We start from the raw sequence: 13593 nt of genomic DNA on the forward strand, positions 1-13593 counted from the left end.
GAGACAAAAAGTAAATTAGTAGTTGCCTAGGTCCTGTAGACTGGGGGGATTGGGAGGTGACAGATAAGGAGTAGTATGGGGTTTCTTCTTGGAGAAATGAATACATTCTAAAATTGATTGTGATGATAGAGGCACTACTCTGTGAATATACTGAAAGAAGCCATTGAATTATATACTTTAAATGAATGAATTGTTCGCTCTGTGAATTATATCTCAGTAAAACTGTTTTAAAAAACAATATTGTTGCTTACAGATAAACTAATTATTACTCCATTTCCTACAAAGTTTAATCTACAATTCTGGACTAGTTTTATCGTTTAAAATATATCAAAAAGTAACATTTGGGTGTGATTTATTTTAGGGTGTCGTTAATTAGTTAAGTTCATTCTGACTTTCATGAATTGGGTTTAAACTTCTAATGTGTATAGTTTTTCTTAGATCTACATAAATATTTTTATATATACAAGCACACATACGCACACACATGCAAATACGTAACCTCCACAAGAACAAACTGTCTCACGTTTACAAATCCATTAACTTTACATATTTCAGTAGAATTTACATTAACTGATTTTAATGGGAATATTAAGAGTTCATACATTATTGCCTTAAAATGTATACTGTTATGTTTTTTTCAAATCTTCATTCAGAAAAGATATGTTTAAAAGTAGTTTAAGAAAAGTTGAAATGGTAAGGCAACTTCTAGTTTCAAAAAGTAATTTAAGTTTAATAACAGAAAATATATTTAAGAATGATTCCTAATAATATCTGAGAAAGATTTAAAATTTTCTGTTAACATTATTTTCATTCGTATAGTTGTGTGTCTGAACCCTATGAAGTATGTATAGAAATGAGTTCTTCCTGGTTATAGACGCCAGCCTTGGCAACATTATTGCATATAAATGGTCAGTTATACATCTATACTACTACTCATCCCCCACTCACCGACTTTGAGGTTACCTTTTCCCTTCCTTTATTCTCAGCTACCAAGTTTTTCTGGGTCCACGTGACAGTTATGAGTGCTGAAACCTGTGTGCTTAAGTATCTGTCCTCCAAGACCTCCTTCCTTTCATTAGAGGACCATGAGCACAGTGGTGTGCCCTCCATTTCCCCCTACATTTTACCTCTCACAACTCTGTTCATTTTCACATGTAATCTCTTTCTCAGGTTAGCATATTTTATCTTTAACTCCCTTCTTTCCTTTTCTGTTCCACATTTTGCCTGGTTTTCTGTCTTCTGCCTCCCATTCCACCTTCATCACCCTCTCCTGTTCATTTGGAAGTCCCTGCCCCTACGAGATTAACCTCAGTTAAGACTGACACATATAGGGTGATGCTCTTGTAATAGGGAACTTTAATTTAAAACAATGAAATCACATGTAAGTGTCAATATTTTTAATGCTCTAAGAGCTTATGTTTCTTTCAGGATATCCATAAATCTCTTTCATCACTTCATTCTTCTCTAATTAAATCTTTTCCTCATGCATTCAGGATAATTTTCCTATTGCCGTATAATTGGTTTTCTGTTTTAATTAACTGATAGCGTTACAATAGTATTGCTTTCTAATTGTTTTGTGTAAATGGATAGTTTTCCAAATACAGTATGGGCTAAATATACTTGGGTTGGTTGACCTGATAACCTAACTTTTGCATATACTTGTGTTTCTGTATTTAAAAGACATTCTAATTTTGAAGCTACTGACTCCTTATCATCTTGGAGATAATTTATTTCTAACTTAATAATATCTTTAATTTTCATCCTTACCTTTTTCCTCTATAGAATTGAAATATCCAGATTCCTTCACAGGAATATACTTCACAGGAGTATTTACAGTGTACTCTATTGTTAGTATATTTTCAATCTGAAGAGTAGTAAAATGAAATATAATATAAAGTAGTTTGAAAAGTCAGAATAATGTCCTGTGGCTTTACTTCTCTAAGTTTAGTTTTAGATTATCATTATCTCTTGGCAAGAACTAACTTCCTAGGAAGCAGTGAGTTTGAATTTATGTTAAGAAATGAAATTAAATTCTTCCAAGGATACCAGTAAGTTCCTCCTGCCTCTTACCAATGCACAGAAATATCTTCCACAATGGGTATAGAGTTTCAGTTTTGCAAGATGAGAAAGAGATCTATTGCACAATAATGAGCATATAGTAAACACTCCTATACTATACACTTAAAAATGGTTAAGATGGGGCTTCCCTGGTGGCGCAGTGGTTGAGAATCTGCCTGCTAATGCAGGGGACACGGGTTCGAGCCCCGGTCTGGGAAGATCCCACATGCCGCGGAGCACCTGGGCCCGTGAGCCACAATTACTGAGCCTGCGCGTCTGGAGCCTGTGCTCCGCAACAAGAGAGGCCGCGATAGTGAGAGGCCCGCTCATCGCGATGAAGAGTGGCCCCCACTTGCCGCAACTAGAGAAAGCCCTCGCACAAGACCCAACACAGCCATAGATAAATAAATAAATAAAAATTAAACTTAAAAAAAAAAAAAGGTTAAGATGATAAGTTTTATGTTATATGTTTTTTACCACAATAAAAAAATGCTTAGCCATTAATGAAAAAACGAAAACAACCTCCCCTATCCTTTCTTGAGACATAAATTCTTCCCTGGGTGCTCTTCTGGACTCCTAAATTGATATGAAAGTTCTGGGAGTCATTTAACAGTGTATTTTGAAAAATCTATTATGTAGAAATAAGTACAAAAGTAAGCAAAGATGTAGTTACTAGATTGCTAATTCCAGCATTTTTCCTAATAGTAAAAAATTGGAATGACCATAAATGTGTAACTATATGGAATTGGTTTTGTAAATAATCGAATATTTATGCATTGAAGCAAATTCAATCACTGAACAATAAATATAGCTCCTCATTTGCCTATATGGAAAGTCATTTATCATATATAGTGAAGTGAAACTAAGCAAAATATCAAGTAAAATGTATAATATGAGCCTCTTTTAAAATAACATATGTACACAAGCATACATGCATACGTCTATACTGCATGTGAACAGTTTGAAAGTTAGTGTGTTGTAGTTATCTCTTAATGTTGGCATTTTAGATATTCTTAATATTTTGTTCCTTTTTGTTTATTTGTATTTTCAATTTTTAATAATCATTGTAGTGTACTTAAAATACTTAAAAGTGATATTTAGGAGGTAAAATCGGAAAGACTATTACTAATTAGATAAGAGAAAGAAGGATAGTAGATGGTATCATCAGCTGGGACTGTAGAAGAAACCTTAGGTTTCCCTGAAGAAATAAAATGAATTGAGTTTGGGCATTTTATATTTGAAGTACCTCCCAGTTGAAATGTCTCTTAAATAAGGTAAAGTCTGTAGGGTCAGGAGAGGTGCTGGAACCAGAGGGTGGAGATTAGGGGTTTATTTAGTTGAAATGGTTGATTTGAATAAATTTGTCCTCTGAGAACAGACAGATTGAAAGCTATAGACACTTTTCAGAAAACTACATACATATTCACAATGTTTTAGATATAGAATTAGGACCTTCACAGACACCCCTCCACAGAAATCTATTGTGAAAATATTATCTGGACGCAGTGAACCCAGTTTAAAAATTCTTGTCACGTTTCATTTCTCTAATGTTATGCTTGGGGAAAATGAGGCCCACGCAGATTGAATGAATTGCTTGAAGTCAGTTTAGCTAATTCAGGCCCTATGTTACCATCCACGTCCTTACTCAAATATTATATTACCAAATAATTGTATTCTGACCTTAGGAGTATAGTATTTTTTTAATGTTAAAATACAACATAGCACTAGAAACATTGTAAAACTTATGGCAACCATTGAAAATTAACTTTAAAAGTTCCTGTTTTCATTGCTATTACCAAACATGAAACTTTCCTGTCAGAACCAGAAGGAAAACTATAGTGATCAAATTTCTTGGCAGGTAGCCTTCCTACATTTTCTCAAAAGTGTTTTTGTTGTTGTTGTTGTTTTCGGTTCTGTGAATTAATTGGCATTCATAGCCTTGCCTCTATAGCCCTTGAGACTTCAGTTTCTTATCCATAAAACTCATATAGCATATACTTCTACCTTGTATCATTCAGTGTTTGTTTTTGTTTTAATCCTGAGGGACCACTTTTGGCCAATTGAATCTATTTATCCATCTGACTTACCCTAAATCTTTTCAAATGAATTGGCTTTCAAGTTTTATCTGATTGGGAGAAAAAAGAGAGGGAGTAAAAACTAAAGAAAGACACCGCATACTGTAGGTTCAGGCTCCTATTTTTCTTAAGTAATCATGTATTTTAGTCTTTCATACAGACTAGTTAATGTAGAAAAACCAAGTCATACTTTTTTGTCACATCACTTTTTCATGCACAAAGGCGATGTTAGTTTCCTTAATAACCGACAAGTAGTCCTTCATTTTCTTAATTCATTTAATTGTTTTACGCTTTCAATATAATTTGCCATTTATGCATATGGTCTGTGTGCTGACACTCAATGAAAAGATGCTGAGTTGAACTTTTTCTTTGCTTTCTGTGTACTGTCCCAGGAGCAGGCTTCCTGGGTATGTCAGTGTGATGACAACATGGTTCAGAGACTAGAAACAGACTTCAAGATGACTCTTCAGCAGCAGAGCACCCTGGAGCAGTGGGCTGCATGGCTTGACAATGTGATGATGCAAGCACTGAAACCCTACGAAGGAAGACCCAGTTTTCCTAAAGCTGCCAGGCAGTTTCTGCTAAAATGGTCTTTCTACAGGTATCGTCTCAACTTTTCCTATTCTGCAATTACGTATGTATATGCTTCTCAGAAAAAAGGAAAGAAGGGAAGACTTTAGTTTGCAGAAACTCCCTGTTGTGATTATCTTCAACCCAACTCATGATTACAACGTCATGGAATTGTACCAGGAAGCTTATGGAAATAAAATTTCTGCTAGGAAAAGAAAGGCTCTTATTCAAAGCCCTAGAAGTTCTCAGATGGGAACATCTGAGATTCCAGTCTAGATAATATGTTTAGCAACAGTCAGAAAAGGACTACAGTCCTCCTTCTGGCAAACGTGTATTATTCAGTCTTCTTTCTTGAGGCCTTACCACCACTCTTCTTCTTCTCTAGTTCAGGGATTCTCAAACTGTGGTCCCCTAGACCAGTAGCATCACTATTGCTTGGAAACACATTAGAAATGCATATTTGGGGCTTCCCTGGTGGCGCAGTGGTTGAGAGTCTGCCTGCCAATGCAGGGGACACGGGTTCGAGCCCTGGTCTGGGAAGATCCCACATGCCGCGGAGCAGCCGGGCCCGTGAGCCACAACTACTGAGCCTGAGCGTCTGGAGCCTGTGCTCCGCAACAAGAGAGGCCGCGATAGTGAGAGGCCTGCGCACCACGATGAAGAGTGGCCCCCACTTGCCGCAATTGGAGAAAGCCCTCGCACAGAAACGAAGACCCAACACAGCCAAAAATAAAAATAATAAATAAAAAATTAAAAAAAAAAAACAAAAACATATAAAATAAAATAAAATAAAGAAATGCATATTTTCAGACCCCTCCCCAAAATCTACCTGAATCAGACACTGCGGAGGGGAGGCCCAGCAATCTGTGCTTTTTAAAGTATCGTCCAGGCAGTTCAGATGCACACTCAGAACCACCTAGTTAAGTTCTTAATTTGATCAATTACAATTGTTTTCAAACCTAGCTGCACCTCAGAATTAGTGGAAAGAAAAACAAAACAAAACTCCTAGGTATCTCCCAAAAACTACTGAATCAAAATCGTGGTGGTTAGAAAGTAGTGATGGGAGTAGGGGTAATCAGAAATTTTTTTTTCAAAAAGCTTACTCCTGGTGATTCTAATGCATAGCCAGTTTAATATCGAATAATCTAGTAATACAAAATGAATCACTTTTTGACTAAAAGGATATATATAGATATATATAAATGTATGTTTTTCTAGACATAGAAGGAACCCCAGGAGAGAAAGATTACTTGATATATGATATCAAATGTCGGGGTGAACCACTGACCATAGGTCTACTCCAGGGGTTAACAACAGAACCTGTGTAAGTTGGCATATATACTATATATATGACATAGGTTGGAATTGACAGAGTTCCATTTCTTAAGCTAAGTTAGGTAAGTTATATTTTTGACCCCAGAATTTATTCTTGTGATGGGAGTTCATTTCTTTGCTTCTTTAGATAATGGGGGCCTCACTGGCTTGGGCCGGAAAGCCATGTCTACTTTGAGGTTTAGGCAGTCCCTAATTTAGTTCCTGTGCAACCATGCGCATATCAAAGTAGTGACTACAGGACATACCACTGACTGTGGCTATGGGTACCCTATGGTCATCATCTGGACCTCAGTGGTGAGTCCAAAGCAGTTGTGAGGAGAGAAGGTATACAAAGAAGTAGCTGAGTTTAGAGACTAGCAGAAATTCTGAACCCAGTAAGCCCAAATTACAGGATTTCCATCTTGTTTTGACCACCTTGATAAAGATGGAACCAGAGATCTTTTAATTATGATGGTAGTTGCTTGGTTTTTATTGTGACTTCTTTCTTTCTCAACTGATTTGGTCCAATTCTTATTTCTTAAACTGAAGTAGAGGTGTAGATTCGCTGTATATGTTTAATTAGGAGTTAAATTATCCTTACATCCTGAAAATCGTTTTCTAGTGTCTAGCCCAGGGTTAAATGCAGTGAAAGAAAGTCTACCAGTTTTGTGTTGTTGCTTTGTTTTTGTTTTGGGGATGGACTAATTCCACAGTTCTGTCTCTCATATATTTAGTGCTTTTAGTCCACATGATTTGAAAAGCACCTTATTAAGGTGCTGTCTAACTCTGTGACCCACTGATATGCTTCATTAAAGCCAGTCCTAGGTTTAGAGCTGGGTGTCAGTGAGCAATGTGTTGATGATATGAGTTTTCCTTTGATATATGGGGAAGATTTGGAAAACATTATCACATAATTCTCAAAGTAGATGTAGAAATAGTAGTAGTAGTAATAGTAGGGTTCAAAACTTTAATTTGGGAACATTTCTTAAGAAGATTTCAGATATTTTCCCATTTGCTTGCAAGTTGATTTCGTCCATTTTTTTTTCCTCAGAAAATCATATAGATGGTATATGTGCTTCATGAATGATGAAACAGAAGTTATACTAGCTGTTGTTCCAAAACCTATATGACCAAAAGCAGAGTGCATCCTCTATATCAGAAAAAAGCAAGGATTTTTTTTTTTCTTCTTACTGCTTTCTTATGTCATTACATCAGACTTACCCTTACTCCTTCCTGAGGACTTTTTTTTCTATGTTTAGTTGATATCATTTTAGAAATACACTCCTGGAGCCTTTGTCTCCACAGAGATTTGTTACAGGTTTCTTGACAGAAAATTACTTACTTGTATTTCTTGTTCTCTGCAGATACACAAACCCAGTAGATCATCACTTGCCTGCCCTCTGTCCTCCCTGAGTTGGGGATAGTTGGCTTGTTATTGTTAGACACTATTATGGTTATTATTTTCATTTCAAGCAGTGTTGAAGGCGTATACTTCAGTGCCACAGAAGGAAAGGCATATTCAGACAGATGCATACCTCCTGCTGGTAGGCGAAGTCAATAGCTTAGAAACTTAAGAGCCTCTAAAATCTGACCTGTTTTTTACCGAGGCATAAAAACATATTGAGTAATGAAAACTGCATTCACACACAGAAGCAGAATTACAGAGTATTTTTTTTTAAATGTTTTTGGCTTTGTAATAAGAATTTGGCAGTCACATATATTAATCCTTCATTTTCTGAAGTTGATTAATCTCATAATTTCTAAAATTCTGTGTATATATTTATATGCATACAAATAAAGAAATGGACTGGCAGAGAATCATGATAGCAGCAGTTGACATGTTGCTGCAAACACCCTCTGCTCCAAACGGGGGTCTCTCCTTGCCTAACCTGGCTTTGAATGGCTACTGCTGGCTCCCTGGGAGGTGGAAAAAATATCACCACCTTTCTTGGGCAGAAATGTAGAAGTTAAGTGGGCCATTTCTCAGCTTGTGTGTTTTGTGGATAACGGAACACAGAATTCCTTAGGGTCACCCTGAGGGTCAACCAAGTATCCCATTTTTAAAGAATGAAATTTATAGCTTTGATACAGTGACTTGAAAGGGGGCACAGAGAACCTAGTTTGCCTACAATTGAACAATATATAAATCTTCCAAAAAGTAATACTCTTTCAGAATCAGCTATAAGCACTGTTTGAGAAGAGAGTTCACGGTAGCGGGGAGGGGGTGGTCACAGGTGTGATGTTCTCATCTTTCTTCTTTGGAAGGGTGTGATGTATCCCCAAATACATAAAGAGGTGGATTGAGTATCATGTGTTTGGGGATATGTTTCAATTTCCACACCATGAGTTATAAAGACAAATACACAAAGGTATTTCTCATCCATTATAAAATAATTAACATTTATAACTCTGATTTTAAAAGGAGTTGAATTCATGGTAACTTAGCAACATGAAATTCAGTGGAGTCAATTTTGCAACATATCTTACAGAAGTCTGAATCAGACAATAGGTTTCCAATTAAACTGTTAATTGTGTCATTTGATACTTGGCTTGTAGGGCAGAAGCCCAGCACAGAGAGCATGAAGCAGACATAGCATTAATAATATAATTCAACTGATTCTTTTCTAAACATATGACAATAATTTCATAGCATGCTTATCAGTATTTTTAAAAATAACTAGATATTTTAACTGAAGGTCAGCACCCTTTTTTTTTTCATTTTCCAACAGAATTTAGTATTACGTGTGTACTTTATGCTGAAATAAGGTGATTGCCCAGCTGTCAAGTAGAATCCAAAAGCCTTAGCATGGCCTATAAGATCCTACATGGTCCAGCTGCTAGTGACCTCCAGGTCCCACTGTGTATTCTCTTTGCTCACGTCCTCCAGCCACACTAGCCTCTGGGCTGTCCTTGGAATAAAACAAACATAGTTCTGCCTCAGTCTCTGTATTTGCTCTCCTTTCTGCCAGGAAAGCTCACATGTTCACATGGCTCACTCCTTCACTTCAGTCTTGGTTCTGCTCAAGATATCACCTCCTCAAAAAGAGTTTTCCTGACACCCTAACTTCAAGTGCCGGCACCCATCACTCTCCAATCTCTTAACCTGATTTATTGTTTTTCATAGGGTTTATCACTACCTAACTTTATATTTTATATCTACTCTGTTTTTATCAACTGTCTGTCCTACTAGAATGTGAGCTCTGTTGAAACCAAATTTTTGTCTGACTTGCTCTAGAACAAGACCCTGGCACAGAGTAGGAACACAATAAATATCTATTGAATGAATGAATGTGAATTCTCTTGGAATAAAAAAATTGACTTTGCATTTTGTTTAATAATACCAGAAAGCTACTCAGTATGAATATTCTTCTTAGTCATTTGCATTATTTTAAGGGAAATATAAAGCCCTAAAAGTTGAATTTTGAAATATATATATAATTCATTCTATATCTGTGATATTTATCCCTGCAAAGATTTATTGACATTCAACCGGCCCAGGATTCTTCTATGTTACAATGAATATCTTCTTTTTAAAATAAACATTTTTTGGATTATGAAATTAGTATATACTCACTTTAGAAAATCTGGGAAATACAAATACTATAAAAAGAATAAACTTAAATCATCCATAATTTTCCTACCCAGAAATAACTACTGGTAAAATGTTTTCTTTCAGTGTTATATAAAGTTGAGATCCAATTGTTTATCAGAGTTTATTATCTGTATTTTTCCCTTAACATTTTTCATTTAACATTATACCTTAAGCATATCTTAAGAAACATAATTTTTAATGTCCTCACAATATTCCATTTTGTGTATGTCTCATACATTATTTAAACATCCCATTTGTCTCTTATTCTTGAGCATTTAGGTTGTTTTTGGTCTTGTGATACAATTATAAAAAATACTGTAACGATTATCTTTGTATAAAGTTGCACATTTATCTTCAGATAAATTGAAATAAATTTGCACTTTTTAAGGTGACTAATACTATCTTAATGAAGTGTGCTATCTCGATGCTAATAAAGTATTAAACATTCCCATTTATTTAGGGATAGAATTTTTTTAAGAATTATATAGATGGTTTCTATGTTAAATGGGCTCATGTTATACTTTTTAGTTCTTGCACTTAACATTATATCATTGACATCTTTCCAAGTTACTGCCTATATGTGTACTCTCCCTCATTTCTTTGAACTATTGTATAAATTTACATATATGAATGAACCATTTTTTTTACTTAGTATCCTACAAATGGATATTTAGTGTTGCCCCCTATTTTCTCACTAGTATAAATATTGCTGCAATTAAAACTATCTTTGCTCATTTGTGTAAATTTCTAGAATTAGAACTGATAGGTGATCACACTGGTCAGAATGGCCATCATCAAAAAATCTGCAAACAATAAATGCTGGAGAGGGTGTGGAGAAAAGGGAAGCCTCATACACTGTTGGTGGGAATGTAAATTGATACAGCCACTATGGAGAACAGTATGGAGGTTCCTTAAAAAAACTGAAAATAGAACTACCGTATGACCCAGCAATCCCACTACTGGGCATATACCCTGAGAAAACCATAATTCAGAAAAACACATGCACCCCAATGTTCATAGTAGCACTATTTACAATAGCCAGGACATGGAAGCAACCTAAGTGTCCATCGACAGAGGAATGGATAAAGAAGATGTGGTACATATATATACAATGGAATATTACTCAGCCATAAAAAGGAATGAAATTGGATCATTTGTTGAGATGTGAATGGACCTAGAGAGTGTCCTAGAGATTGTTCATACAGAGTGAAGTAAGTGAGAAAGAGAAAAGCAAATATTGTATAATAACGCATATATCTGGAATCCAGAAAAATGATATATATGATCTTAATTGCAAAGCAGAAATAGAGAAACAGACATAGAGAACAAATGTATGGATACCAAGGGGGAAAGGGGTGGGGTGGGAGGAATTGGGAGACTGGGATTGACACATACACATTATTGATGCTATGTATAAAATGGATAACTGATGGGAAGATACTGTATAGCACAGGGAACTCACCTAGTGCACTGTGGTAACCTAAATGGGAGGGAAGTCTAAAAGGGAGGGGATATCTGTACGTGTATGGCCCATTCATTTTGTTGTGCAGTGGAGGCTAACACAGCTTTGTAAAGCAACGATGCTCAGCCATAAAAAGGAACGAAATTGAATTATTTGTAGTGAGGTGGATGGACTTAGAGTCTGTCATACACAGTGAACTAAGTCAGAAAGAGAAAAACAAATAACGTATGCTAACACACATATATGGAATATTAAAAAAAAAATGGTTCTCATGGACCTAGGGGCAGGACAGGAATAAAGACGCAGACGTAGAGAATGGACTTGAGGACATGGGCGGGGGGGAAGGGTAAACTGGGACAAAGTGAGAGAGTAGCATTGACATGTATACACAACCAACTGTAAAATAGATAGCTACTGGGAAGCACAGGGAGATCAGCTCGGTGCTTTGTGACCACCTAGAGGGGTGGGATAGGGAGGGTGGGAGGGAGACGCAAGAGGGAGGGGATATGGGGATATATGTATACATACAGCTGATTCATTTTGTTATACAGCAGAAACTAACACAACATTGTAAAGCAATTACACTCCAATAAAGATGTTAAAAAACAGAAAAAAAAAAAAAAAACACCGTCAGAGAGAGAGATAGCCTGCTTGTATGAGAGGGCTTATTTTCTGAGCTTTCCATCAAGGATCATGGTCTTGGGTTGGTTGCTCTCCAAAGCCTGCAAATAAAAGGTATTTTGTAAAAACAACAACAAGAAAACACTGCTAGGTGAAGGCATTTGTGCATTTGTAATTTCAACATGTGTTGCCAAATTTCCCTTCATAAATGTTTTGTGAATTTATGCTTGTAGAAACAGCAAATGAGAGTTCTTTCCCCATACCTTCTCCAACACTGATCTTTTAATGTCTTATAGTATAATAGATGATATATGGTATCTTACCTTTAGTTTACATTTCTTTTAATTTTGAATAAGATTAGTCATATTTTTATATACTTGTTAGCCATTAGTCTTCTCCAGGCTGTATTTTAAATAGCTGCTGTCTTTCTTCAGCAAGAGATGTGTACTTAGGAGTGAATATTCCACCCCATATTACTTAATTTTTCAAAATTATTTACTTCACATGATCAAATTTGGATGTATGTAAAAATGTTAGGCAACTTTTTATTGTTATTTTTATGTTGTTTTTGCTTTTGCTTTTAAAGTAGAGGATTCTCTGCCTGTTAAAATTTGTTCCATAGGAAAATAAAGTTTAATTTCAATAGCTATTAAATTTAAAATAATTATTTTTATGAATAGGTGATGTGTTACTGAATTATGGGAAAAGCATGCATCAAATTATAACAGAATTTTGTCATTATATCTTTGACATATAAATGAAAGTGTTAATTTATTTTTAGTGATTCTCTTATAGAGTTCCAAACTTAAGGTATTCATTAAAGTATTTGACTCTAAGGAATCATTCACCAGTACTGCTTTTTATGATAATGAGTATATTATTAACGCCAACATATGGAATAGTGTAGTAATAGGTAGTTTTGCTTAAGATCTCACATACATTATCTCATTTGACTCTCAGGCTAATCTTGAACCTTTAAATATTGAATGACATACTCACAATCAAGATCACATAGTGGTTAACATGGATCTAACTCCAAACCCATGCTTTTTTTCTTTTTAGTAAATAGATCCACAGAATGAGAGACATCTGCCATCATCATATAGTAACACCTGTTCTTGCTGCCGTAGCCAAATGAGAGTCAGAAGCTCAGCTCCTCCTGTTCTGTGTATTAGGAGCATAATCACTTATATTTGAGTCTTGTTCTATTCATTCATAAGTTTATTTCACAACCTTTAACGCATTTTATCCTTGAAATAATCACGCAAATTAGGTAAGACCAAAAGTACTGCTTTCACTTTCACCCAAAAGGAAAAACACTCTCATGGAAATGATTTTTTTTGAGATTGATAGTGAATTAATGAAGAACCAGGATCAGAATCCAGGGCTTTAGAGTTTTAGATGTACAAGGATGATCTGTCACTTGCCAAGTTGAATGTGTAGAATTTGATACATTACTAGCCTCTATATAAATAAGGTTGAAAATGAAACAGAAATGTACAGTCTTCTGTTTTTCCATCTGTCTGGCATTTTACAATTCTTCATTGCAAAATAAGGCCTAGGAATATCAGCCCATACATTTGTGAGATTCTATCTCCTCCTATCAGAGAATATAATGCCTGTTTTAGTTTGCGTAAGACAGAAATCTCTAGAAAAGGACACTAAGTGAAAGTGAGGAGAAACACACACACACACACACACACACACACACACACACACACATCCTACCCTGACTCTAAGTTAGAAATATTAAAGAGATTTGAAGTGCATGGACAAGCTTAATAATTGACATGTCTTCAATGAAGCCAAAATTTTATTTTGACTCACTTCCATTTTGAGTATAATAGAGTGTATTGTTAGTATTTTATTAATAATATGGTTCAGATTTTGGTATTTTATAA

At 35.5% G+C, this 13593-nt stretch overlaps 1 protein-coding gene across 10 annotated transcripts in view; it reads left to right on the top strand.

The window, feature by feature from the left end:
• RFX3 (regulatory factor X3) overlaps nucleotides 1-13593 on the top strand; it is a 295722-nt gene that overhangs the window by 258627 nt on the left and 23502 nt on the right. For 9 of the 10 annotated variants that reach the window (XM_059924798.1, XM_059924794.1, XM_059924802.1 and 6 more), the window contains one exon: nucleotides 4526-4734. In XM_059924798.1, coding sequence (XP_059780781.1) covers nucleotides 4526-4734 — 209 coding nt within the window. Of the gene's footprint in view, nucleotides 1-4525; nucleotides 4735-8986; nucleotides 9196-13593 lie in introns of those variants that run through there. The other variant, XM_059924804.1, reaches the window with a different exon arrangement.

Source organism: Balaenoptera ricei, chromosome 6, assembly GCF_028023285.1.
Source record: "Balaenoptera ricei isolate mBalRic1 chromosome 6, mBalRic1.hap2, whole genome shotgun sequence".
Classification (NCBI taxonomy): domain Eukaryota; kingdom Metazoa; phylum Chordata; class Mammalia; order Artiodactyla; family Balaenopteridae; genus Balaenoptera; species Balaenoptera ricei.